This window comes from Sinocyclocheilus anshuiensis, unplaced genomic scaffold (assembly GCF_001515605.1).
Source record: "Sinocyclocheilus anshuiensis isolate Anshui unplaced genomic scaffold, SAMN03320099.WGS_v1.1 scaffold263, whole genome shotgun sequence".
Classification (NCBI taxonomy): Eukaryota; Metazoa; Chordata; class Actinopteri; order Cypriniformes; family Cyprinidae; genus Sinocyclocheilus; species Sinocyclocheilus anshuiensis.
Window position 1 is genome coordinate 1,941,002 of NW_015549593.1, and position 26,098 is coordinate 1,967,099.

Consider the following 26,098-nt stretch of genomic DNA (forward strand, 5'->3'; position numbering starts at 1 on the left):
AGTGTGTTTTTGGTCTGTAAAACAGCAGTGACATGAGTTATTTAATATTTAATTCTGTACACCTCATAGCTAATGAATAATAGCGTTGCTTATTGAATCTGCACACTCCTCAATACAACAGCACGCCAAAGGAATGCAACAGAAAACCGGACACCAGTTCTGACAATTTGAGAGATAAGAGATTAAACAATCTGCATGCCAGGCAAATAAATGGGGGCAAAAATTCTACTGATGAGGAAAAAAAACTGTGACAGAGTGCTGCCCTATAAGCCTATGCTTAGGCAACAAGGCAAAAGCTTGCATGACAAACACAAATAGAGACAAAATCAGAGACACAAAAAAATAAATAAAATAAAAATGGGTGGGAATGTAAAGTTGAGTGGGCAAAACCACTGAAAACCAACAAAAATATTTCAATGTCTGCAGGACCCAGAAATCTTCATGATATCTTATCAAATTGAGTGCCACTGGAGTTCAACAACTAGGTGAGTCAGAGGGAAAGAGAACAGACACCAGACAGAGTGCAAATGAAGTGCAAATGTTGCCCCCAGGGGCCAGGGACCCTTCTTACATCACTAGTCAGGGCACTCATTTTCTTAATGTGCCGCATCTGAGGAGTGTCAAAGGAGGCAGCGCCATGGAGAGATGGATTTTCCTCCACCTAAAAAGCGCAGTGAAATGGCAGGGTAACATCAATGAGATGGGACAGAACAGTGAAAATGAATTTATGAATGAGCAGATGGATGGATTACAGAGAAAGGAAAGAGTCAGCTGGATAGACATGAATAAATACAGGGCAGATAGAGAGCAGTGAGCAGATGGGGGGTGGTACAGATTACAAGAGACACTCAGGGCTCACATAGACAATGACAGTATTAATGCTGATGGGCATGAGAAGCACTGCTGAGGCATTTGAATCTACTACTACTGTACAGTTATCTTTAAATATAACTGCATAATGATGACATGCAGCTGCCATGATGGTGAGGGTGTAAGGAAATTATTGTCAAAATACATATCCAGTGGCTTCCAACTAAACCCCTGTGGTCCTTGTCGATAAATACAATGAAAGTCTATGCATTGCATTGTGTCTAGTGTGTAGTTGCGAACGGTATTACCTGACTAGTCAGTTTGGACACCTCAGTGGCCAGGGTGATATCAGGACGGCCAAGCAGCGTTCCACCACGGCTGGCCTCCTGGCGAGCCTTATCACGGTATCCGATCTACAAGAACAGTTTTTGCAACCATTACTACTTACTATTACAACAATACATGTTTTTTTTGTCAAGACTTTAATACAGAGGATTGCATACTAAAAGTTCACCCAAAAATGAAAAGTCTGTCATTATTTACTCAGCCATAAGACTTTTGTTCATATTTTTAAGGAAACCTGAGAGATTTCTGACCCTCCACTGAAAGTCCATTCCCCTCAAAACATTTAAAAAATGTTAAAAAGTACATAGCGATTGTAAAAGAAATCGATAGGAATTGTGCTTTTTAATTCAAGACTTTAGAAGAGAAACAAAAGTTTTATATAATAAACAGATTAAATATATGCTTTTACTCCCATATAAACATTGATCAATGCACATACATAGAGCACATCAAATATGGTAAACACGGAAGCTCAAATGTGTTGCTAAATGTGTGAGAACAAATAAGGTTTGTTATAGCCATTTAAGAAAATACATTTATGTTTTATATTTGTTTAAATGTTATAATATTATTTGTTTTGTTTCAATTTAATGTTAATTATGAAAGAAAATTGTGTAAGTTATAAACGTCATAAAGGGCGTGATAATGAATTGGACGGCGATACGTCGGGAGATATGAAGAGGGTCAGACACAATTTTTGTCCACTTCATAAGTTTTGTTTTGCGGAAAGTCTTCTTTAGTTTGTTTTTAGTTCACTCTTGTCATGTCCAAGAGTGTAACTTGTTGCTTTGGTCTTGTATTTAGTTCTTTAGAACAAATTTCGTATTGTATCATTTTGATCTTAATTTTAATCAATGTTTTGTTGATCAATTATTCAATCAAAATAAATAAGAACAAGACAAGAACGCATGGTGGAATGAAGTTCGTGACGAAATGCAAACCCACTGCCATGCTTCCACGGCCTTGAGAAAAGGCCGAAAAAACAAGGTTTGTTTTGGGCGTCAAGCACTGCTGCTGCCATTAACCATATATGAGTGTTCTATTTATACGAACGAAAGTCTTGTGTGTTTGAATGACACAAGGGTGAGTAAGTGAACAGAATTTGAACGGACCCTTTAAAGTGACCCTCACCTCACTGACAAGCTTAGCAGCTTGAGTGGCTTTCCTGATGTCTGGGCGGTCAGCAACCAAAGTGTACGTCAACTTGGCTTTAGCCTCCTGCTTATAGGCGATCTATATAAAGAGAGACGTGGGAATTAAAATAAACTCTGCCTGAGACTATTATCTGAGGCAGCTACATTTTAGTTCCTTACATTGCTTTGGTTCTTGGCCACTTCCATGGCATGTTGCACATCAGGAGGAGCAATCATTTGGTTGTAATTAGACTTGCCTTTCTCCTTCTCAAACTTCTGCTTGTACAATTTCTGTGAAAAGTTCACGTGATATTACGATTGGCAATCACAATACAATCGCTACAAATGAAGTTCCTTTTAATAAAGGGGTGAAAAAAAAGAGTATTTAGACTTACAGCACTTGTGATTTTGGCAACCTCTTTGCTGTGGGCAGTCTCGCGGGTTTCAGCAAGAGTGGTGAAGCCGCCTGACTGGAGATCCTTTTTGCTGGCCTCCTTGTATTTGGTCTGCAGAAAAAGTTGCAAAACATGAATTTTCCAAATATTTTACGGCGCTTTAATGAATCTGCACACATTACAACATTACATTGTGCCGTACCTCAGACACAAGTTTAGCCACTGATTTAGCATGAAGGATTTGAGGAGTGTCATGGACAGCAATGTAATGGCCCTTGGCCTTCTCATACTTCTCCTTGTATTTCACCTGAAGAACCGTCACATTTTCCATTAGTTCAACTAGTCATATGTTGTATGTTGATTCTCAAAAATGTAAAATGTATAGGGAAAATGTCACTCACATCGCTGGCGAGCTCAGTGTTCTGCTTAGCCAGAATGGTGTATTTATCATCAGGAACAGACATTACACAGCCCTTCAACATTTCCTTATCGTACTTGTACTCAACCTGTGAATTACAAACAAATCAATTCATTAATCTGGAATTATTTTCTCAACTGAAACTGTTATAGAACATTGAGTGGCACGAACATCACTCTGCTGGAAGCTGTTCTTAGCTGCATGAATAAAATCAGGTCTGTCCACAGTCCATATCCATTTGTTCTTGGTGGCCTCATACTTCTTCTTGTAGTCAAGCTACAAGGAGGAAAATCACAAATAATAAGATGCATAATGAGACGCTGACTTGCAATTCAGTTTCATAGATGCTCAGTGCAGATCAATGCAGACTTACATTGCTGATGTTCTTGTAGGCTTCCTTGGCGGCACGAATGTCGTGAGCGTCAGGTGCTATGTTGATGTGAGCCTTGTTTCTTTCATACACTTCCTTGTATTTCAGCTGTAAAAAAACCCCCCAAAAAAACGAAGTCTGAAATTAAGTATATACTGACATAAAAAGAAACTGGTTCCTTTCTGTATATGTAAAGAAGGGTAAACCTACATTGCTGGTGATCTCCTTGACCTTCTTCGTGTGCTGGCTCATGGGAGTGTCATGTCCAAGAGTGTAACTTGTTGCTTTGGTCTTGTTGTATTCCATCTTATAAATGATCTAAAAAGGAGAACAGGGATGCCAGATGAATGCATTCATATACAATTGGAGTAATTCTCAAGTGACACTGAAAATTAGGAACATCTACTATATGTATGTATAAATGCTTTCCACATTATGGAAGGCAGATGGTGATGATACTCACATCGCTGATCTGCTTGCTGCGCTTGGCAACTTGATAATTAGGGGTATCCAGCACTGCGGTGTACTTCGACTTGGCACGTTCATAATGCTCTCTGTACTTCCACTACAGGAAGTGATGGACAAGAAATGATAATCAGGGAAAGCACATTTCCGAATCTTTATTAAGTTATTAAAAAGTTACGGCAAGTAGTATAATAACTGGCAATATCATGCATTAAAGGGGGAAGGGTTAATCATGACAGACTTTAGTTAAACTAAAATTTGCCATCCACAAAATTCATCCAGTGGAAAGCATGCAAATAATGGCTTATGGATACTAGGATATTCAGCAGTCCATAAAGATGCACACATACAGTACATACATGCAACAGAGAACATGCAATATGCAGTGAGCCAAAAGATGGAAGTGGAAAGCAGCGTCAGGCAACAGTATTCAGAAAGACACCGACAATTTACTGCTAACGTATAATGTCTTAATCTCTATGCTCATTCTTCTGCAAACTTTTGAACATGGCATATTGATTTGATTTGATTACATTTTATTTTAATTAATTAATTTAAACGATGCATAATTGTTTATTTGTTCATTGTAAAATAATAACCTGATTCAAAGAAACTAGAGGAAAACCTCACCATGACACCTTAAAGTAGCGGAGATCAGGCTAGTTGTCACACTTTTTACTCCAGTGAATACAGTTCAGGGTAAAACGTGTGACATCCTGCTCCCACAAATTGACCTGACCTGACATTTATGAAAACATCATTATCCTAACATAGTTTAACTTTCAGTTAAAATCTATCTCTGCTATATAGCTGTCTTGCATTGATGCATGCCAGCATGGTAATACTGTGTCATGGTGCCAGTCTCTCCTACATACGACCTGTATACTGAAACATTGCTTTACCTGTTTTTCCTAGCAAACTCAATGGAGTTATGGACAGTGATCAGTGGATATGTTTTAAAAGCAGGGTATGGTAGAAAATCCAAAGTAGTGACAGTAAATGGCTGCATATGACCATTAAATGTGAAGTTAGGGGTGCATTGATGAAGAGATGAGATTTCTATGGGGCTTGGAGGACTACCAGTGGGCAGATGGTTACCTTACTCCACATGCCAGAGTTGTACATGGCTACAAGAATGTCAGGACGGCGCAGTTCATTGCAGCCGCTCTTGAGTAACTCCTTGGCCTTGAATTTATATTTTCCCTGTCCATTGAGAAAACACACAGACACACAAATCATGCCACAAATGAAGACAGAGACGGAACGTGGCTCCAGGTAGAGTCCAGGTAGAGTTGCTCTACCAAACTGTATACTCCAGATAAGAGATTTCAAAAGAGTAAGCTTAACCTTATCCCTTAACTCATGACTCAACCACCAAACTGTTCAGATGAAGCGGTATCTGGAGCACACAGATTTAGTTCAAGCTATGCACACTCAAAAAAGTCCTGTTTGGGTTTTGGAACACTAGCAGACACCTAAATCAGGGGAGAGAAAGAGACACGATCGAGTGACATTGTAGCCATGCGACAGAGCCATCCAGTGGATCAGAGACGATCTCATGCTCGAGCCCCTGTGACAGGCGATGGACCCGTAGGGAGCGGCTGGAGCTGGTGGCTTTACCTGACTCAACTTGCTGACCTCCTTAGCCAAGACGTTTCTAGGGTCATCTACAACTATGGTGTACTTATCCTTAGACTTCTCATAGTTGGCACGGTAGGACCTCTGCTCAGGATTTCAAAACAGGAGTTATAGACAACTGCCTTGAGAGCAGTAAAGATGAGCACTCATTCAGGGGAGAAAAATGTCATAACAGGTAAACTCAAAGTGAAATCTTAGTAAAGAAAAAACATGCCATATGAAAGTAACAGACATCAATTTGAGATGGTAATAGGCATGTTGTAATAGTTTTCCTTTAAAGCAGTACCCATTAAAGAGGCAGTGGAGAGAAACAGGTTATGAAGGCATACATTTTGTATTTTTCTTGCTTCTCCAACTCTTGCATTGTATTTAGCCATTAATATACCAGAGTATTATGAAACGAAGTCATGCTTTCATTGACTTACATCATTGATCAAAAGTGAAGCGTTCTTGGCAGCCTCAAAGAATGGTGTGTCACATGTGTACTTGAAGTTGGCTCTGTTCTTCTCGAATGATGCTTTGTAGAGTCTCTGTTAACAAAAACAGATAGATGAGAGTAAGAGGAGGCTTTGCTATATACCATAGTACTGAGTAAATGAGCCGAAATGAGTAGAAATGAATAAAATTGTGGTTTCTCATTACTTCACTGTAGAGGGCCTTGTTGTGTTCAGCATGCACCATTGCAGGTGTGTCCCACACGTAGCAACCGATGCCCTTGATCCAGTCAAGATCCTCTTTGTACTTGATCTAAATTGGATAAGAACATGTGAGAGAGGTTAAACAGCAATATGAGTTTCTGTCAATGACTCTGCGAGCTGTCACGTTACAGAAACAAGAGGACGCTTTATAGTTATACTCACGTCACTGATGCAGTCCCTCACAATCTTGCTGTGGAAGAACTCAGGGCGGTCGGGGATAGACTTCCAGGTGCCCAATGTGCTGATGTACTTCTCCCTGTATTTGACCTGTAAAAGGAGAAAGTAAGTGACAGAATTCCTCACTAAATCACATTCATGTTTAAAGCAAACCAAAAGTCTTAGTTTAGTCTACTGACCTCACTGATGTCTTCTCTGACTCTCTTGGCACAGAGAATATCCAGGGCGTCCTTGTCAGCGTGGTAGTGTCCCTTAGACAGCTCAAAGGTCTCCTTGTAGCGCAGCTGGAGAGGAATGATGTAGATTGTTAGAAGGGCTCTTTTACTGATATTGAACAGGCCAATAAAAGAATAAATAAAGCATCTGGTTGACTTACATCGCTGGCATTGAGGTAGGCTTTCTTGGAACGAACCAGGATTGGTGTGTCATGGATGGGAGTATACTTGTGCTTCATCTTCTCATACTGTTCCTTGTACTTTTTCTAACGATGATACAAAAGATGAATTACATGCTTGTCTGCAAACACATGTTATTTAGTGGTAAAAAGATATTAGTGTTGTAAAAAAAAAAGCTCCAATTACCTCACTGTACACCACTTTCATGGAACGGGCGTGATCCAAGATGGGAGTGTGTGATTCTGGGGTGAAGAAGGCCCTCTCCTTGGATGCCAGATCAATGTACTGGAACTGTGAAGTCACAACAATTTTATGGTGAATATCTACTTTTCTCCAGTGAATTGAAAAAATTTACCAGGTAAGTTAAATATTTCTTACCAGCCATGAAATGCTGTTTTACATTTATTTTAATCTTTTTAAATGTTAAAAAAATATTTTTGTGACCATGACAACAGGATTATTTTACAGTAGCTTTTTTTTCCCTTTTGTATTAAGTGACTGTGTTACTCACAGCATCATATTAGCCAGTCTCATTCTCTGACGGAAACTGCACTTATCACAAAAATGAGGAAACGTCATTTTGTTCATCATATGACTGGCTAATCCCAAGAATATTGCACTTACTGTACAGTATGTGTCAGGATATGAACTGGAACTAGTCAAACTTCTGATGGTATTTTTTATAAAAGTAACGGTTGGTAAAAGACACGTAAAGGCTGAAATACCCTACACAACTTAAAAATCTGAACAGATTTTAAAACACTAGGCATCATATACTTTTTAACTTTGTAAATGGTTACAGAGAAAAAACTGGGCATCACACACTAAATGAATAAGGATCATAATACCAGACTTTCAAGTCGTTCTGAACACAACAAACTCACACAGAAATACGTGCTTGTTGTTAGGAGATGCATGGCAAATAAAAACAATACAATGGTATACATTCTAAAATCAGCTCAAAATATCAAATATGCTTGACATTCTCAGACTGGATGAAATCATAGTCTGAAGTAAAAAAAATGAGTCTGTGCCCATTATACACTATGCAATTTTCTATGAAATCTGTCAATTCTGACAGCCCAAAATCTGTTGCTGACTCGTCAATACTGCAAATCTGTGCAAAAGTCATGTAGTGTATTCCAGTCTTAAGTTGTGACAGATGTTTTCTTCAATTAATGTTTCGGATATCTTTGAGTGGAAACCGCTTTTGTCAGTTATATCAGCGAGGGTCATACTGTCATTTGTAAAACCTGACCCATTTAATTCTGAACCCTGAGCATGATCTCTTAATTTGACACATTATAACAAGTCATTATTTAGATTTAATTAGGGTTAGGGCTAAAAGTGATTTACCTTGTTGGTCAGACTCTGTGCCCACTTGGCTCTCTTAATTTCCAGGCCATCCACAGTAGTGGTACATTTAGTCTTTTCCTTATTGCCCTCAGCTCGGTACACAATCTGTGGATAGAAACAGATGAAGAGACATTTAAGAATGTGGATAGGCTTTAAAACAGGAATGATGGAGTCTAGAAGTGAGATGTCAGGCCTAAGGCTGATATAAAATCACTCACATTACTCATGTGGGTCTTGAGTTCAGTCACACGCTTGTACTCTGGTGTGTCCAGGACTACACTGAAGTTGGAATAGTTCTTCTTGGCATCAATGTCATAGGATTTCTAGCAAATAGGTTTTTAGAAAATCCTTATTATTACCAAAAATAATCAAAATGAGCCATTATGAGTGAAACATGACATGCAGGATAATAAGTGAATGAATAATTACTCTAAACTTGGTGATCTCACGGATTCGGACCATCTCAGGGGAGTCCACCATAAAGCAGCCAATACCTCTCAGCCAATGCAGATCCTCTTTATATTTCAGCTGCAGAAGATATAAACACAGTTAACATACCTGCAAATGTCAAGGCGGGAAATACTGTGTGTGCATCGCTTGCAGTATGCCGTAGTAAATTTAGATGCATGTATGAGGGACACCTACATCACTGTTGATCTCGTTGACGTGGAAGCAGTGCATCAGCTCTGGGGTGATGGGCATGGACAGAAGAGTTCCTCTGCTGTTGTAGTACTTCTCCTTATAGCACAGCTGTAGGTGGAAAAGAACCATTATTAGAGAATCTAATCATTTTGGTGGAATAACATGCGAGACAGAACTCATGTATTCATAATAAAGACATACTTACATCACTGACTGCATGTTGAGTGGCCTTAACCTGTCGGATCTCTGGTGTGTTATACTCAGAGTGGATCTTGTCCTTTTCCTTCTCATATTTCTCACGATACAGTCGCTATAACAAAATGAAACCTTGTCAATATCATCGTTTGTGACAAAGTTTACATTTCCAAAGTGAAAAGCTTTATATTTATCTTGGACTTACTTGGTTGGTGACCTTGTTAGCCTTCCTGATGGTGACAAAGTTTACACCTTCAGGATCTAGTTTGTAGTTCCTGGCTTTCATCTGCTCATAGGCTTCCTTGTACTTCATCTACAGACATTGGAACATCAGATGAGATGTATTCATAACATTAAATCGCTTTTTTATTTTGAAAACGGAGGTGTTCTCGTACATTGCTGGTGATTATGCTGTTGGCCTTGGCCTGTTTGTTTAAGGGAGTGTCATAGGGCAGAGTGTAACCGGTGGGCATAAACATATTATTGGCCTCTTTGTAGAAGTTCTGAAAGAAAGAAAGAAAGTGATATGAAGCATACATCAACGGAGAGATCAGCACACATTTTTATGTACTTGTAAGAGGCATCATACGTCGCTCTGGATGTAGTTGGCTTGACGGGCCCTTTCTGTATCGACGGTCACAGCGGGAGCGGTGTTTTTACCCATGACGTTTGTGGCGTAGTCATGACGGTAGTTAAGCTGTAGACAGGAAATATATGAGTTAGAAGGTTCTGCTTCAATTAAATTGAAGGCACTTTAATGTAAGTTGATACATGTTTTTCAGGAGATACCTCGCTCAAGTTCTTAGCGCTCTGCTTGCATGTTTCATAGACAGGGGTGTCCGTGACCACAGTGTAGTCCTTAAAGTGCTCGATTCCCTTAGCTCTGTAAAGATTCTGAAAGAGAACAGCACACAGGAGAAGACGGCAACATGTGAGATGATGGAAAGGGAGGAGTAAACTGAAAGAAAATGAAATGATACTTACTTCACTCTGCAGTTTCATAGATTGCTTACAACGAAGAATCTCAGGAGTGTCCCAAGCATAGCAGCCAATACCCTTCAACCAGTTGAGGTCATCTTTGTAGAAGATCTGAAATGAGATCAATGTGAAGGTTACAGCTTCAAAAAGACCCCAAACCAGTTAGAAATCTCATTTAAACCAGTGGAACCTAACTTGCATTTGCATATGACAGTACATGAAAATATGAAGCGTGTTTGGATGTACAGGTATAACTCACGTCACTCAGTTGCTCGTTGACCTTCCGGGCGTGCACGTACACCTGCATGTCAGGCAGGCAGATCCACTGGTGCAGATATTTACGGTAGTCAACCCCACTGACAGTCTTCTGAGTACTGCGTGCGGATACAATGTCAAGCATGTCGGGAGGTACATGGACCTTTGCCTTGGTCTTCTCATATTTGTCTTTGTACAGGCGCTAATGGAAAAAGCATTACAAAGTTTTAATTATTTTGACATTTAGTAAGTTACGAAACTGGACCTCAGCTGATGCTTGACTCACATCCAGAACCAGTTTTCCAGCTTTGATACATCTTGCAGTAGCAGGGTCGTCCTCAAGACACTTAGGCAGGCTGTACAGGGTCTTGAACTTCTCATAATCTTCCTTGTATTTATTCTATAGAATCCAACGAAGATTTAATGTTAGTATGTTTAGGACAATCAGACAGTTCTCTTTCTATGAAGGCATTAGTAAGAATTGGAGAAGGGACTCACATTGCTCAGGATGACCTTCTGTTGTCTGGCATGGACTAAGGCATGGGAATCGTGAGGGATGCTGTAGCTCTTGGCCTTGACCTTGTCCCAAGCCGCAGAATAGGCTTTCTGAATGTACACAAAGATATTTCAGAAACTGGGACAACAAATAAAACCAGTAACTCAGCATTTTAGAGCTTTTCTTGCAGGCTTACGGTGCTGTAGATCTCCTTCAGGTTACAGCATCTTGCGTAGTCACAGGTGTCCAGAACAGTGGTGTAAATGTGTTTCTCCTTATGATATGCCTCTCTGTAGTTCAGCTGTGGATAAAACATAAAATATGCAGCACATTACCAAGTAAACTAAAAAGTAATGTGCTCTTTATAATACTCAAGCACTTCAGTGAACAATTAAAGGGAGATTAATGGGAGTACTAACCTCACTGGCCCAAGTGTGGCCCAGGACAGCAGTCACATATACAGGTGTGTCTGTCACAATGGAGTAGTTGTTCCACTCCTTTTTGCCTTCTGCCTTATATTTAATCTGTGTGGAAACAAACATTAAACCTTCAAACAGGTGAAAACATAATGTCTCTTCTTTGTCAATGGCTAGATGAGCCTCAAAAATGTTACTCACATCACTCTGCAGCTCATATGACTTCTTGGCACGTACAATCTCAGGAGTGTCCCAGGAGTAACAGCCAATGCCCTTCATCCAGTTCAGGTCATCTTTGTAGAACACCTGTCAGGGAGAAATTAGTCAAATGAAGCCATTCAACAAACCCGACACGGTCTAAATATCACTGTAATCATAACCTACATCACTCAAGATCTCATTGGCCTTGCGTGCACGGATGGCATCATTCTGTTCAGGGTGGCATGTCCACTGGTGCAGGTGTGTACGGTATAGAACATCACTCAGGATTTCCTGGCATTTCTTGGCAACCACATGGCTGATCATATCAGCAGGAATGTGGAGCTTAGTTTTGGTTTCATTGTAGGCTTTGTGGTAGTCTCTCTGTTGGACAGATCAAAAAAGTCTGGTTAATGAGGAATTAAAATATAAATGTTAACAAGTGAAAATCAAAGAACAGCGACCTTAGAACTCAGGCATAGTAATAATAAAAACAACTCACCAGATTTTTCATTTTCTCAATTTGACCAAAGCGAATCACCTCAGGGAAGTCAGCCAGTGTTGAAGCCATGTAGTGGCCTTTGGCTTTCTCATGAGTACCAAGGTACTTATACTGCAGTATTTCAATACAAGAAACAATTAACAACTGTATACATCAAATCTCAATTTGTTTTTAACAGTGTTTGAAGCAAAAAAAAAAACATCAACAGGGGTACCATATTAAAAAGACTTTATTAAACATATGTGGTACTGCCCTGTCACTGCTCTGTAGCAATAAGTAAAGGGTCTATTCTATTTAATATTTATTCATTTTTGATACTTACATTACTGATCATGTCTCTGGTCCTCTTGGCTTGTTGTACTGGTATATATTCATGGTTCAGCTGATAGCCGGTGGCTTTGCTCTCATCCCAGCTGACTTTGTACAATTTCTAGAATAACAACAAGAAAACATTCTGAATGTAATGCATCACATAAATAAAATGCAAATATATACAAATAAGTCTGGAATAGGCATTGTTACCTCACTGATCATATTTGCGACCTCTCTACAGTGAGCCAGTTGTGGTGTATCATCAGATCCAATGTAGTGGCCCTTCTCCAGGTTAAATGATTCTTTGTACTTCAGCTGAGTAACAACAGAAAGATTGACATGGTAGATAAGTTAACCCCTCCACACCAGTTTTTCCCTATAAAGATGAAATTGCCCAAATCTGAGACACACTTACATCGCTGAGGTTAAAGGCGTTAACCTTTGCAAGAACAACCTCAGGGCGATCCACAATGTGGGTAAATTTGCCAAAGTTTTCCTTAGCATCCTTCTTGTAAAGTCTCTGCATGGGGAAAAGAAACAGGCATTGTTATAATTTAATGGAGGTTTGCGTTATAACTGAAACTTTGCACAAAAAACTGTTTGGTCAAACTTACATCATTCAGAACCTGTTGTGCTTTTCGGACTTTGACATGATCCACAGAATCAGCAGCCACCCATCCACAACCACGTAACCATTCCAGATCTGCTTTGTAGACATTCTGGAAGGAAAGTATTATATGATATTATATTTATTATTATAAAATACTTTACTTAAAGGGGTCATATGTTGCTTTTTTAAAGATCATTATTTTGTGTATTTGGTGTAACAGAATATGTTGACATGCTTTAATGTTCAAAAAACACATTATTTTTCAAATACTGTACATTATTGTAGGTCCTCTATGCCCCGCCTCTCTCAAACGCTTTGTTTTCTACAAAGTCCCTCCTTCCGACAAGTGCAGTCTGCTCTGATTGGCCAGCTGACCCAGTGCATTGTGGCAAGCACTCGTCGGAAATGTAACGCCCTTTACCATAATCGCGAGCTTCATCTTTCAAAATAAATGTAAAGACAGAGCCCGAAAGGGGAACAGAGTCACGTGGCAGACACAGTGATGAAGCTGGTATGTGTTTGCAGTACACAAGCCACGGTTAAGACAGCTGACTCCACTGTGATCTCTCTCTCTCTCGCTCGCTCACTCGCGCACGCACGATGCGCAAAACTCCGCATTTGAACAGTCAATAGCAAATACTTAATCTAATAACAAAACAGTAGCTGATTCAGAAGCGCCAGATTGTCATAGCAAAGTCAGAATTACCTCCTCTCCTAAGTTCACGAAACGGTCGTCCATAAAATGCATTGCTATTCTGTTGTAAGTAATCTTAAAGATTCCTAAATGCATCTACTTTCGGAAGGCCAAATAAAGTGCTTTTGCTTTCGCCTAGAAACACACCGTCTCCCTGACATGCTGCATCAACACTAACTGCGGTTACTGAAACCACGTCTTCTTTCTTTGCGTGCACATTTGGGCCGCATTATGCTAATATTTCCACATAGTGATGTAGATATGTGGGGGCGTGTTAGAACGAGCCGTTTTAGGGGGGCGTGGCAGAGTCTTAACTTTGATAAAGAATATCTCTTTGGTTTTGAGACTTTAGTCTTTGCAACTTCAGGGATCTTATCTATTCACGAACAGCTTGTAACACTCCAAAGAGAAAGGAAAACTTGAAATCGCATCATATGACCCCTTTAAAACAAAACTTTACTTTCATTCTCATATTTTAATAAACAAGAAAACATATTTTGATTTAAAAGCCTTTTCACCCAATACTTACGTCACTGGCTAAGTCATATGCTTTACGGGCCTGAATGACGTCATTTTGATCAGGCAAGCATGTCCACTGGTGCAAGCGAGTTCTGTAGTTGTCATCATTGACTTGGATCTGGCATTTCTTTGCATGTTCAAATGCTAGCATGTCCACTGGGAGGTTGAACTTGGTCTTGGACTTGTTGAAGTCTTTCTTGTAGAGAGCGTCACTAGCAATCCTAGCTGAGTTCAAGGCCAGCATGAGCAGAGGATCATCCTGGACGCTCAGGGCTCCAATGTGATGACCAAGTTGCTTACGATAACCAGCCTTGTACTTGTACTGGAAAAAAAGAGGATAATTTATTTGTGTGCATGATTAAAATTAAGGTGAAATGGTTTTAGGTATAGTTTTATTTATTTACTTACATTACTCTGTACTTTTGAGGTCTGAATGCATTGTTTAATCGGAACCGCATCTCCGGGCATGAAGTATGATGTGGACTTGGTCTTGTCCCAGCTTTTGGTGTAGAAATGCTATGAGTGATGTTTAAAATGACATTTTTGTTACTGCTCAACTTTAAGCAATCATTACAGACAGCATTCATTTCTCAAAAAGAAAAATGCATTACCGGGTGGTACATTTTGGCTACTTCCCTGGCTGTAGCCAAAACTGGAGAGTCTGTCAACGTGTATTTAGTCTTGTCCTGGTGCCAGGCCTCACGGTACTTAGCCTGAGAACAAAAAAAGGATACTTAGGTAACAGTCACATCTGAAAACCACATGTGAAACTAATGTCTTGGGGATGACAGCATTTCAGTGGAGAGAACATGATTTTGTTAAATAAATATACTGTAATAGTTATTTTGTCTGAGTAACTATGACAAAACAATGCTTATTGTACTCACTTTTATATTTCCATCTTTAAAATAAACGTTTATTTCTTTATTCAGTTTTATTTCTTCTTGTTTTTTATTTTCTTATTTTTATATTCTTAAATAATTTAAAATTGACCTTTAAAATGTGTTTTTCCTCACACTCTTGCTTTATTTTGTGTATATTATTCTATTATTAATTAAAATATTTATATATTATGTTGAAATGTTTAGACAAATTAATCAAGTATTTAAATATACATTTATCCACTTATACTATGTTTTTATCCAAAGCAACTTACAACAGAGAAACATATGCAATTCATCACAGAGCTAACAATATTCATAGTACACAATGTCAGGTTTTTTAGAAAGCTAGATTAGGTGACAAATTTCTTGGTTTAAGGTTGTATTTATTCACATGTTTGAAGTGTGCCCTGAATATGTCACACCATCCATTCAATATTAAGAAGAAAATTGAATAATATGGCTTATAAATTGAAGTTATAATGTTTTTTTTACATATATGAAAATAAAAAAATAATGTTGTTTTCCTTTTTATGACTGGATGATTGTATAATATATATCTTACTACTTACCTCATTGAGCACATCAGCAGCATTTTTGGAGCACACAAAGTCAACTCTTTCAATGGGTGTTGTATATTTCTGCTCATCCAGTTTCACACGGTAGCCTCTCTGTGAATCAGACAAAAAAAAAAAAAAAGAAAGCAATTCATTACATTTCTCTATTGCATCCTTTGAAAAGAAAATTAAGAAAAACTTACTGGTAGAAATAATTACAGTATATAGTTCCCAAGGACTTACTTCAGCCAGAATCTTTTGGGCATTCCTCACTTTGACAACTTCAACAGACTCATGGGGAATCCATCCACATCCCCTGAGCCACTCCAGGTCAGCCTTATACACAGCCTAAACATCAAAAACAATCAAATGAAACAATGTATAACACTGTACTTTATAGATTTTTTTAAACACAATCAAAGCTCAACTTACATCACTACGCAGATCATAGACCTTCCTGGCCTGGACAACATCATTGGAGTCGGGCAAGCAGGTCCAGTTGTGCAGGTAGGTTCTGTAGTTGGCATCATTGACCTGGATCTGGCATTTTTTGGCCAACTCAAGAGACAGCAGGTCCACTGGGAGGTTGAATTTGGTCTTGGACTTGTTGAAGTCCTTCTTGTAAAGAGCGTCACTGGCAATCTTAGCTGAGTTCAAGGCCAGCATGAGCAGAGGATCATCCTGGACGCTGCGGGCTCCAATGTGATGACCAACTTGCTTACGGTAACCAGCCTTGTACTTGTACTGCATTTGAAAGATGATCAAATCAGTTGTAAACATTCATATTTACATTACTCTTAAATAACAGAAAGGGGATTTAAAAGACACAATTTAAGCTAGCTAATCAAGATATTTCACAATATAAGAGATAGAAAATACTAGCAAATTCAGAAAACAAACAGAAAAAAACATGTCTTAGTGATGTCTTACGTCACTGGCTATATCTCTGGAGACTTTAGCCTTGATCACAGACACGGCATCCTCTTTGATGTGGTATCCCTTTGCTTTCGTAGTATCCCAGTCTTTGGTATACATTTTCTGCAACAAGACAAAAGAAAATGGAATTTCATAACACAATAATTTACTAGCATAATACGCTCAAAAAGTAGAGTTCATTTTAGTAACACTCAGCAATCTTGCATGTGAGTTTGCTTACATTGCTGACGGCAATGGCATTGGCTCTGGACAACTCAATGGCAGGTGTATTTGGCATAATGTGGATTGATGTCTTATCTTTTTCCCATGCTTCTCTGTATTTCCTCTGAGAACAAAATAATTCAAATAAAAAAGGTTAAAGGCCTTGTTTGCCACATAATGACGCAAAAATGAAAAAGACACATCTATTACATTAATTAATTCATTTTTAAAGGCAATTAAAGAAAATAATCTTACATCGCTGAGGATGTCAGCATTTTGCTTGGCCAGAACAATAGCAGGCAGGTCCACAGCACTTGTGAACTTGACAGAGCTGGGAGGCTGGCGGTACAGTTTCTCATTAAGGATAGCCTGAGCATTCTTGGCTTTGAGCACGTCAATAGATCCTTGCGGCATCCAGCCACATCCACGGATCCACTCAAGATCAGCTTTGTATACAGCCTAGTTTGAAAGTTTACAACAAAGACGTTAAAGTAGCAATATAACAAACCACTGTAAACAGCACAGTGTGTGAAACAAAGCATATACGTACATCACTGCGCAGATCATAGACCTTCCTGGCCTGGACGACGTCATTGGAGTCGGGCAGGCAGGTCCAGTTGTGCAGGTAGGTTCTGTAGTTGGCATCATTGACCTGGATCTGACATTTCTTGGCCAGCTCAAGAGACAGCAGGTCCACTGGGAGGTGGAACTTGGTCTTGGACTTGTTGAAATCTTTCTTGTACAGAAGATCACTAGCAATCTTGCCTGAGTTAAAGGCCAGCATGATCAAGGGATCATCATGGATGCTAAGGGCTCCAATGTGGTGCCCTTGCTGCTTCCTGTATCCAACTTTGTACTTGTACTGGGAGGTTTTAATACATAAAAGAAATTTGAGCACTATCATTTAACAGTATGTGTCTAATGTGTTAGATAAGATCCACAATAAGACTTACATCACTAATGATGTCTCTGGAGGCCTTGGCAGATTTCACTGCGACAGCATCCTTAGGCAGGAAGTAGCCCTTCTTAAGGCTGTTCTCATAGTCTTGACGGTAATATTTCTGCAAAGAACATGATAAAGCAACACATATTGATTTAACAGGATTTAAAACTAAACTAGTGTGCATTTATTTCTGATTTATTGGTCACTACAAAACAGAGCTGCTGTACTTACAATGCTTGTGTTGAGTTTGTTTTGTTTTCCAAGAATGATCTCAGGGGTGTCTGGCATGACATGGATATGGATCTTCTCCTTATTCCAGGCATCAACATATGCATTCTGCAATGCAATAATAATGAGGACAAAAAGTTAGACACATTCACCTATGGTGTACAAATCTCAGCCTGCAACAGTCAGTCATTTTAAACAGCCATTTATTTTGAACTTTTACACAGATTGGTAAAATTTTCGAGGAAAAAAATACCTTGTCCATGATCTTGGCATTAGCCTGGGCAAGAGCAAAAGGTATGGCATCTGTCTTGCTTGTATACTTGAAGTTGCTTGGATACTGTCGGTACTTCCTTTCACTCAGAATCTCAGCAGCCTTTTTAGCCTTCTCTACATCAACTGAGCCTATCGGAACCCATCCTGTACCTCTGATCCATTCCATATCAGCCTTATACACAGCCTGATGGCAGAAAATACATGAGAAACGGTAAAAAAAGACAATGCTGGTAGTATACAGTAGGTCTGTTTATTATGGTTACAAATTAAAATTCCACAGAAACTCACATCACTCTGAAGATCGTAGACCTTCCTGGCCTGGACAACATCATTGGAGTCGGGCAGGCAGGTCCAGTTGTGCAGGTAGGTTCTGTAGTTGGCATCATTGACCTGGATCTGACATTTCTTGGCCAGCTCAAGAGACAGCAGGTCCACTGGGAGGTGGAACTTGGTCTTGGACTTGTTGAAGTCCTTCTTGTAGAGAGCGTCACTGGCAATCTTAGCTGAGTTCAAGGCCAGCATGATCAAGGGATCATCTTGGACACTGCGGGCTCCAATGTGATGACCAACTTGCTTACGATAACCAGTCTTGTACTTGTACTGTGAAAAGTCCATTAAAACATCCATTGCATTCAAGTAAGTACACAGTAATTACATGCTGGGTCCAATGAAGAAGAAAAAACATACATTACTAGCAATGGCACATGATGCTTTAGCTTTAAAGATGGCTCCTATTTATATTTATATGACAGGGCAACAAAATAGAAACTGTATCAATCAGCTTGTAATATTAGCAAATGTTAAGAAGGTATATACTTACATCACTAATAATTTCTCTGGATGCTTTAGCAGCTTTGATGGCGACAGCATCAGGTTTGAGGTCATAGCCTTTCCTGAAGATGTCCTCAACTGCTTGTCTGTACAGTTTCTGCAAGCAAAATTTTTATTTCGTTTTTTTTTTTTAAACTGAAACAATGAATATGACTAATTTTGGAAATCAAACGGAATGCATGAATTTGAGATGTTTAGTTTAACAACTAAAACAAATATATAATGAAGAAAGAACAAACATTCAGAAGTGATACCTACCCTACTATTGTTCAATGCATTAGCACTTGAGAGCACAATCTCTGGGGTATCAGGAGGGATATGGATCTTGATCTTGTCACGCTCCCATGCTGCATGATATTGATGCTAAAATGGGGAGGAAAAAAAAGGTTTTAGTGACAATTTCAATGCTGTGAGAGTTGTTATTGTGGAAAATTAAAACATCCTGCAGTGAATCCAAAATAAAATGAAAATAATAATTTATACAAACTAATATACTGTATATATTAAACTTTATGTAGTAATTGATATTGTGACTAAATTGCTCTCCAGAGAATTTAGTTGACATTTAGTAGGATTCCGATCATATGATTTTTTATTTTACTAACCTGATCCATAACTTGGGCATTTGCCTTGGCAAGCACCAAAGGCATGGACTGCATGTCTTGTGTATATTTAAATGTGTCTGGTTTCTGTCTGTAGAGTCGCTCGCTGAGAATCTCAGCTGCTTTCTTTGCTTTCAGGACGTCAAGCGAGCCAATCGGGACCCATCCTACACCAGTCATAAACTCCATGTCCGCTTTGTACACAGCCTGAGATGGAGACGAAATGTGACTTTGCAGAACTATACAATTCATATTTAATTGAAAACTATCTGTACAAACATTTGAATGACATTTTAGTTTGACAAACGTACATCGCTACGGAGGTCATAGACTTTTCTGGCCTGGACAACATCATTGGAGTCGGGCAGGCAGGTCCAGTTGTGCAGGTAGGTTCTGTAGTTGGCATCATTGACCTGGATCTGACATTTCTTGGCCAGCTCAAGAGACAGCAGGTCCACTGGGAGGTGGAACTTGGTCTTGGACTTGTTGAAGTCCTTCTTGTAGAGAGCGTCACTGGCAATCTTAGCTGAGTTCAAGGCCAGCATGAGCAGAGGATCATCCTGGACACTGCGGGCTCCAATGTGATGACCAACTTGCTTACGATAACCAGCCTTGTACTTGTACTAAAAAGAATTTTAAAATGGTTTCAGAAGGTAATTGTGCACAGTAAAGTGTGTTTGACACAAATTATGTTCTAATAAGTACTCACATCACTGATGATATCCCTGGATGCCTTAGCTGCTTTGATAGCAACAGCATCACTGCGCAAATCATAGCCCTTCTTCTTAGATTCTTCGTTGGCAAGTTTATAACTTTTCTAAAATTGGAAAATATTTTACAGAGAGTGTCATTACTACAGGTTTAAATAGTTTTTATGGGGGGAAAATTACATTTTTAAGACATATACATACCTCACTGTAATTTATATTGTTCTGCTTTGCCAACAGAACGTCCATACAGTCAGGCATAACATGGATTTTGGTTTTATCCTTGTCCCAGGCTTCAGTGTAAAGTTTCTATAAGAGTTGAATAAAATTAGATGTCAGACGTTTAAACCTTTAAGCTATTTGTTAGGGTTCTTGTGTTGAGAAGCATACTGAGCAGATTTACCTTGTTATTATTAGTAGCATTATTTTTAGCTAAAACTAGTGGCATGTCTTCAGTTGTGCAAGTGAACTTGAAGTTGCTTGGGTGTTGGCGGTACTTCCTTTCACTCAGGATTTCTCCAGCCTTTTTCACTTTCTCAACATCTACTGAACCAATGGGAACCCATCCGAGACCTTGAAGCCATTTCAGATCAGCCTTGTACACCGCCTAAATGGTCATGCAAAAAAGAATGAAAAATTTGACATGACTGTAAAAAGAAACGTCAATAAAAGTCAAGAGGACTTTCATCAGACTCACGTCACTCTGGAGGTCATAGACTTGTCTGGCCTGGACAACATCATTGGAGTCGGGCAGGCAGGTCCAGTTGTGCAGGTAGGTTCTGTAATTGGCATCATTGACCTGGATCTGGTTCTTCTTGGCCAACTCAAAAGATAACATGTCCACTGGGAGGTGGAACTTGGTCTTGGACTTGTTGAAGTCTTTCTTGTAGAGAGCATCACTAGCAATCCTAGCTGAGTTCAAGGCCAGCATGAGCAGAGGATCATCCTGGACGCTGAGGGCTCCAATGTGATGACCAACTTGCTTACGATAACCAGTCTTGTACTTGTACTACAGTTGAAGGATTAAAGAACAATAAAAATAGTTAAAAATCGAAATGAACATTTTTAAACATTCTGGACCATAAATTATAAGTCTATGAATGAAGAACAAAGGAAGAGAGTGCTCACATCACTGATGATATCCCTAGAGGCTTTAGCTGCTTTTATAGGAATGGCATCACCACGCATGTCATAGCCTTTCTTTTTGGCCTCCTCATTGGCAAGCTTATATTGTTTCTGGAATAGGATCAGGAAATATGAGGAAAATCAAACATAACTTCGCATCTTCAATTCGAGACTCAAAATGAATGACTCACCACACTGTAGTTAATTTTGTTCTGTTTAGCAAGCACTATCTCCATTGTATCTGGTTTGACGTGGATCTTGGTCTTATCCTTTTCCCAAGCTTCCACATAGCTTTTCTATAGTGTAAGGGAAAAAAAAACATATATGCAAAGTATCATTACATATTACATTGGAAAATAGAAGAAATTTATGCTGTTGATCAAAGCAGGCTACCTTGTTCATGATGCTTGCATTGTTTTTCGCCAAAACCAGAGGCATGTCTTCAGTTGTGCAAGTGAACTTGAAGTTGCTTGGGTGCTGACGGTACTGCCTTTCACTCAGGATTTCTCCAGCCTTTTTCACTTTCTTAACATCAACCGAACCAATGGGAACCCATCCGAGACCTTGAAGCCATTTTAAATCAGCTTTGTACACCGCCTGAGAACAAACATAGCATAAAAATGAGCATTAAGTAGTGAAACGATATGCCTCCATAAACTGGGTATTTGAAAAATGGAGATCTTACTTCTCAAATCCTGAATGTGGCATGTCTACATGTAGCATACTTACGTCACTCTGGAGGTCATAGACTTGTCTGGCCTGGACAACATCATTGGAGTCGGGCAGGCAGGTCCAATTGTGCAGGTATGTTCTGTAGTTGACATCATTGACCTGGATTTGGCATTTTTTGGCCAACTCAAGAGACAGCAGGTCCACTGGGAGGTGGAACTTGGTCTTGGACTTGTTGAAGTCCTTCTTGTAGAGAGCGTCACTGGCAATCTTAGCTGAGTTCAAGGCCAGCATGAGCAGAGGATCATCTTGGACGCTGCGGGCTCCAATGTGATGACCAACTTGCTTACGATAACCAGTCTTGTACTTGTACTATTTAAAAGAAAGAGCGGTTTAAGGCATTAGTTAGTTCCATGGAATGTTTTGTTCACTTTCAGATGCTATAATTCAAAATACTCACATCACTGGCAATGTCCCTGGAGGCCTTTGCTGCTTTGATGGGGATGGCATCATTTCGCATGTCATAGCCCTTCTTTTTAGCTTCCTCGTTTGCAAGCTTGTATAATTTCTTAGAAAACATTCAAGCAAACAGTTATTTTATTTAAAGAAAGTAGAAAATAATGTATTATTTATTAATCAAGAACATCCATTATGCACCACAAAGAGGCCAATGTTGTGTCATACTTACCAGACTGTAGTTGGCCTTGTTTTGTTTTGCGAGTAAAATGTCCATAGCATCTGGCATAATATGGATCTTTGACTTGTCTTTGTTCCATGCATCAACATATTGTTGCTGTCAGATAGGAGTATGAAATGAAAAATACCAACAAAAACATTTAACACACACACATTAACTGTTTAAAATAAATTAGAAAATTACATAGGCATATGTTTTATCAGTTCAGAAGTTACCTTGTTCATGACATCATTGTTGGCTTTAGCCAAGGCCATCGGCATGTCTTGAGTTGTCATGGTGTATTTGAAGTTGCTTGGGTGTTGGCGGTACTTCCTTTCACTCAGAATTTCTCCAGCCTTTTTCACTTTCTCAACATCTACTGAACCAATGGGAACCCATCCGAGACCTTGAAGCCATTTCAGATCAGCCTTGTACACCGCCTAAGAGCAGACATATATATGGAAAGAATACCTGTTAGTGACTCAATATAGTTTATTCATCAGTATCTCTGTAGCTTTATTTCTTTTTCAACATTAAGAAGACAACAGAGACCGATGCAATTCCTCTTTCCAATACAAACTAAAGTATAAAACAGAAAGTCAATTCCATAAAGATCCAGAAATGGATAAATGATTATTGCTTAACAGAAGCTGGATATTACGTACGTCACTCTGGAGGTCATAGACTTGTCTGGCCTGGACAACATCATTGGAGTCGGGCAGGCAGGTCCAGTTGTGCAGGTAGGTTCTGTAGTTGGCATCATTGACCTGGATCTGACATTTCTTGGCCAGCTCAAGAGACAGCAGGTCCACTGGGAGGTGGAACTTGGTCTTGGACTTGTTGAAGTCCTTCTTGTAAAGAGCATCACTAGCAATCTTAGCTGAGTTCAAGGCCAGCATGAGCAGAGGATCATCCTGGACGCTGCGGGCTCCAATGTGATGACCGACTTGCTTACGATAACCAGTCTTGTACTTGTACTGCAAAGAAAGAAAATATCCTTAGTGTAGCAAATGACAGTATATGCTCAATGTGTCACATATTGCCTAATGAGTTTGTTGTACTTACGTCACTAGCAATGTCCCTGGAGGCTCTGGCTGCGATGATAGATATGGCATCATTGCGCAAATCATAACCCTTCTTCTTGGCCAGTTCATTGGCAAGTTTATATTGTTTCTGCAGAGCAAATCAGAAAAAAAGTATTTGAACACACTTGGAAACAGCAGAATATTATTTATCTTTTGTTGTCTTAAAACCAGTGCTCATTGCTCTTAATCTGTACAGTATATGACTCATGGTTAATATTTAGAATATTTGCTTAAATGTAAAAAAAAATACTCTTATATACAACTGAATACTCAACTCTAAATTTGAATTACTGACCTCACTATAGTTGACTTTGTTTTGCTTTGCAAGAACCACGTCCATTGCGTCTGGCATGATGTGAATCTTTGTTTTATCATTGTTCCAAGCTTCAATATATTTTGACTGCCAGAATGAAGAGAGAATTAAGCACCGAAATTGATGTCACAAACAATAATTTAGATATTTTCCATATGGGTCTAGATATCAAATGTAAAGATACCTTGTTCATAATTTCATTATTGGCTTTGGCCAAGACCAGTGGCATGTCTTCAGTTGTGCAAGTGAACTTGAAATTGCTTGGGTGCTGACGATACTTTTTTTCACTTAGGACTTCTCCAGCCTTTTTCACTTTCTCAACATCAAGTGAACCAATGGGGACCCATCCGAGACCTTTTAGCCACTTCAGATCTGCCTTGTACACCGCCTAAGAGCAGACATGTGTGAAAAGAGTGCCTACAAGCCTCATAAGGATGAGCCATCAGCCTTATTTATATATGTACAAAATTGCAGAAAAATCAGACTTACGTCACTCTGGAGGTCATAGACTTGTCTGGCCTGGACAACGTCATTGGAGTCAGGCAGGCAGGTCCAGTTGTGCAGGTAGGTTCTGTAATTGGCATCATTGACCTGGATCTGGTTCTTCTTGGCCAACTCAAAAGATAACATGTCCACTGGGAGGTGGAACTTGGTCTTGGACTTGTTGAAGTCTTTCTTGTAGAGAGCATCACTAGCAATCCTAGCTGAGTTCAAGGCCAGCATGAGCAGAGGATCATCCTGGACGCTGAGGGCTCCAATGTGATGACCAACTTGCTTACGATAACCAGTCTTGTACTTGTACTGTGAAAAGTCCATTAAAATGTCATTACATTCTGTTAAGTACACAGTAATCAAATGCTGGGTCCAATAAGAAAAAAAAAACTTACATTACTAGCAATTGCACATGATGCTTTTGCAGCTTGAATTGGGATGGCGTCAGCACGTAGATCGTAACCTTTTTTCTTTGCTTGTTCATTGGCAAGTTTGTATAGTTTCTAAAGAAGAATATGAAAAAATTATTTAAAAACTGTGACTTAATGACAGTTACTGTTTGCAATCAATCAATAATTATGAACCTGGCGACATCACTAACCTCACTGTAGTTAAGTTTATTTTGACGAGCAAGGGCCACTTCCATTGAATCTGGCATAATGTGAATGTTGGTTTTGTCCTGTTCCCAGGCTGCAATATACTTTTGCTGAAGGAAGAATAAATGGGTCCATTTTAAATTATTCTGAAACATACTGGCTATTATTAATTATGTGTGTCGAAAAAGATAATAGTCAAGATAATCAAAAGCAAAGCACAGTGTCAAGTAAAATGGTTTCAACTTTTACTTTGTTTTTGATTTCATTGTTGGCCGTAGCTAGGACCAGATCCATGGAATCCATGTCTTTAGTGAACTTGAAGTTACTAGGATGTGTGCGGTACAGTTTCTCGCTGCCTATCCGGCTAGCAGTCTTCGCTTTCTCCACATCCAGAGATCCAATGGGAATCCATCCAACTCCTTTGATGTAACTGTTATACTCAGATTTGTAGATGTTCTGCAGAATTAGAGAGAATGCCATCAAATCGAGCATGAAAAATCTAATTGAAAAAGACTAGCTTTTTATGGAAATCAAAACATATTAAACATTTAAAATACAATGACACAATCCCGACTCACATCACTTGCGATCGCCTGCATGTTGCGGGCTAGCTCTAGGTTCATGGCATCAGACAGAACTTTATAATGTGTAATGATCTGCCTGTATCCAGCAAAGGTTTGAGCAGCCGTAGCCTGCTTAGCATGAACAACACTCAGCATGTCCACAGGGGAATGGTACTTCAGCTTGGACTTGTGGTAATCCTTCTTGTATAGTTTATCACTCTGTATCCTAGCCACCTCCATGTAGTGCACCAGCAAGGGGTCATCCTGGAGGCTACGGAAGCCAACATGATGTCCTCTTGCTTTATTGTACGCCTTTTTGTACTTGTACTATAATGAGAGGTATTTGTAGAGGTCAGAAAGGGTAACATTTGGATAACACTAGTGACAGAAACATTTTTATTAT

General features: G+C 39.3%; 1 protein-coding gene across 18 annotated transcripts in view; it reads right to left on the reverse strand.

Annotated features, from left to right (window-relative positions):
* LOC107658288 (nebulin-like) overlaps window positions 1–26,098 on the reverse strand; it is a 62,618-nt gene that overhangs the window by 15,780 nt on the left and 20,740 nt on the right. For 13 of the 18 annotated variants that reach the window (XM_016446793.1, XM_016446808.1, XM_016446796.1 and 10 more), the window contains 77 exons: window positions 25,711–25,929; window positions 25,382–25,588; window positions 25,138–25,242; window positions 24,932–25,039; window positions 24,534–24,845; window positions 24,229–24,432; window positions 24,027–24,131; window positions 23,712–23,819; window positions 23,312–23,623; window positions 22,883–23,086; window positions 22,659–22,763; window positions 22,431–22,538; window positions 22,031–22,342; window positions 21,695–21,898; window positions 21,493–21,597; window positions 21,305–21,412; window positions 20,874–21,185; window positions 20,580–20,783; window positions 20,381–20,485; window positions 20,179–20,286; window positions 19,781–20,092; window positions 19,473–19,676; window positions 19,126–19,230; window positions 18,857–18,964; window positions 18,325–18,636; window positions 18,017–18,220; window positions 17,767–17,871; window positions 17,546–17,653; window positions 17,143–17,454; window positions 16,848–17,051; window positions 16,612–16,716; window positions 16,386–16,493; window positions 15,888–16,199; window positions 15,699–15,803; window positions 15,471–15,569; window positions 14,629–14,730; window positions 14,426–14,533; window positions 14,028–14,339; window positions 12,809–12,913; window positions 12,610–12,714; window positions 12,405–12,509; window positions 12,205–12,312; window positions 11,883–11,993; window positions 11,567–11,764; window positions 11,384–11,488; window positions 11,186–11,290; window positions 10,963–11,067; window positions 10,769–10,876; window positions 10,557–10,670; window positions 10,275–10,472; window positions 10,022–10,126; window positions 9,827–9,931; window positions 9,627–9,734; window positions 9,433–9,540; window positions 9,243–9,350; window positions 9,048–9,152; window positions 8,846–8,950; window positions 8,630–8,728; window positions 8,419–8,523; window positions 8,201–8,305; window positions 7,031–7,135; window positions 6,826–6,930; window positions 6,629–6,733; window positions 6,435–6,539; window positions 6,217–6,321; window positions 6,000–6,104; window positions 5,035–5,139; window positions 3,935–4,036; window positions 3,682–3,789; window positions 3,475–3,579; window positions 3,273–3,377; window positions 3,085–3,189; window positions 2,886–2,990; window positions 2,684–2,794; window positions 2,469–2,579; window positions 2,287–2,388; window positions 1,119–1,223 (listed from right to left, as the gene is read on the reverse strand). In XM_016446793.1, the coding sequence (XP_016302279.1) occupies window positions 1,119–1,223; window positions 2,287–2,388; window positions 2,469–2,579; window positions 2,684–2,794; window positions 2,886–2,990; window positions 3,085–3,189; window positions 3,273–3,377; window positions 3,475–3,579; window positions 3,682–3,789; window positions 3,935–4,036; window positions 5,035–5,139; window positions 6,000–6,104; window positions 6,217–6,321; window positions 6,435–6,539; window positions 6,629–6,733; window positions 6,826–6,930; window positions 7,031–7,135; window positions 8,201–8,305; window positions 8,419–8,523; window positions 8,630–8,728; window positions 8,846–8,950; window positions 9,048–9,152; window positions 9,243–9,350; window positions 9,433–9,540; window positions 9,627–9,734; window positions 9,827–9,931; window positions 10,022–10,126; window positions 10,275–10,472; window positions 10,557–10,670; window positions 10,769–10,876; window positions 10,963–11,067; window positions 11,186–11,290; window positions 11,384–11,488; window positions 11,567–11,764; window positions 11,883–11,993; window positions 12,205–12,312; window positions 12,405–12,509; window positions 12,610–12,714; window positions 12,809–12,913; window positions 14,028–14,339; window positions 14,426–14,533; window positions 14,629–14,730; window positions 15,471–15,569; window positions 15,699–15,803; window positions 15,888–16,199; window positions 16,386–16,493; window positions 16,612–16,716; window positions 16,848–17,051; window positions 17,143–17,454; window positions 17,546–17,653; window positions 17,767–17,871; window positions 18,017–18,220; window positions 18,325–18,636; window positions 18,857–18,964; window positions 19,126–19,230; window positions 19,473–19,676; window positions 19,781–20,092; window positions 20,179–20,286; window positions 20,381–20,485; window positions 20,580–20,783; window positions 20,874–21,185; window positions 21,305–21,412; window positions 21,493–21,597; window positions 21,695–21,898; window positions 22,031–22,342; window positions 22,431–22,538; window positions 22,659–22,763; window positions 22,883–23,086; window positions 23,312–23,623; window positions 23,712–23,819; window positions 24,027–24,131; window positions 24,229–24,432; window positions 24,534–24,845; window positions 24,932–25,039; window positions 25,138–25,242; window positions 25,382–25,588; window positions 25,711–25,929 (11,094 nt within the window). Of the gene's footprint in view, window positions 1–1,118; window positions 1,224–2,286; window positions 2,389–2,468; window positions 2,580–2,683; window positions 2,795–2,885; window positions 2,991–3,084; window positions 3,190–3,272; window positions 3,378–3,474; window positions 3,580–3,681; window positions 3,790–3,934; window positions 4,037–5,034; window positions 5,140–5,556; window positions 5,659–5,999; window positions 6,105–6,216; window positions 6,322–6,434; window positions 6,540–6,628; window positions 6,734–6,825; window positions 6,931–7,030; window positions 7,136–8,200; window positions 8,306–8,418; window positions 8,524–8,629; window positions 8,729–8,845; window positions 8,951–9,047; window positions 9,153–9,242; window positions 9,351–9,432; window positions 9,541–9,626; window positions 9,735–9,826; window positions 9,932–10,021; window positions 10,127–10,274; window positions 10,473–10,556; window positions 10,671–10,768; window positions 10,877–10,962; window positions 11,068–11,185; window positions 11,291–11,383; window positions 11,489–11,566; window positions 11,765–11,882; window positions 11,994–12,204; window positions 12,313–12,404; window positions 12,510–12,609; window positions 12,715–12,808; window positions 12,914–14,027; window positions 14,340–14,425; window positions 14,534–14,628; window positions 14,731–15,470; window positions 15,570–15,698; window positions 15,804–15,887; window positions 16,200–16,385; window positions 16,494–16,611; window positions 16,717–16,847; window positions 17,052–17,142; window positions 17,455–17,545; window positions 17,654–17,766; window positions 17,872–18,016; window positions 18,221–18,324; window positions 18,637–18,856; window positions 18,965–19,125; window positions 19,231–19,472; window positions 19,677–19,780; window positions 20,093–20,178; window positions 20,287–20,380; window positions 20,486–20,579; window positions 20,784–20,873; window positions 21,186–21,304; window positions 21,413–21,492; window positions 21,598–21,694; window positions 21,899–22,030; window positions 22,343–22,430; window positions 22,539–22,658; window positions 22,764–22,882; window positions 23,087–23,311; window positions 23,624–23,711; window positions 23,820–24,026; window positions 24,132–24,228; window positions 24,433–24,533; window positions 24,846–24,931; window positions 25,040–25,137; window positions 25,243–25,381; window positions 25,589–25,710; window positions 25,930–26,098 lie in introns of all 18 variants that reach the window. The other 5 variants (XM_016446792.1, XM_016446807.1, XM_016446806.1 and 2 more) reach the window with 5 other exon arrangements.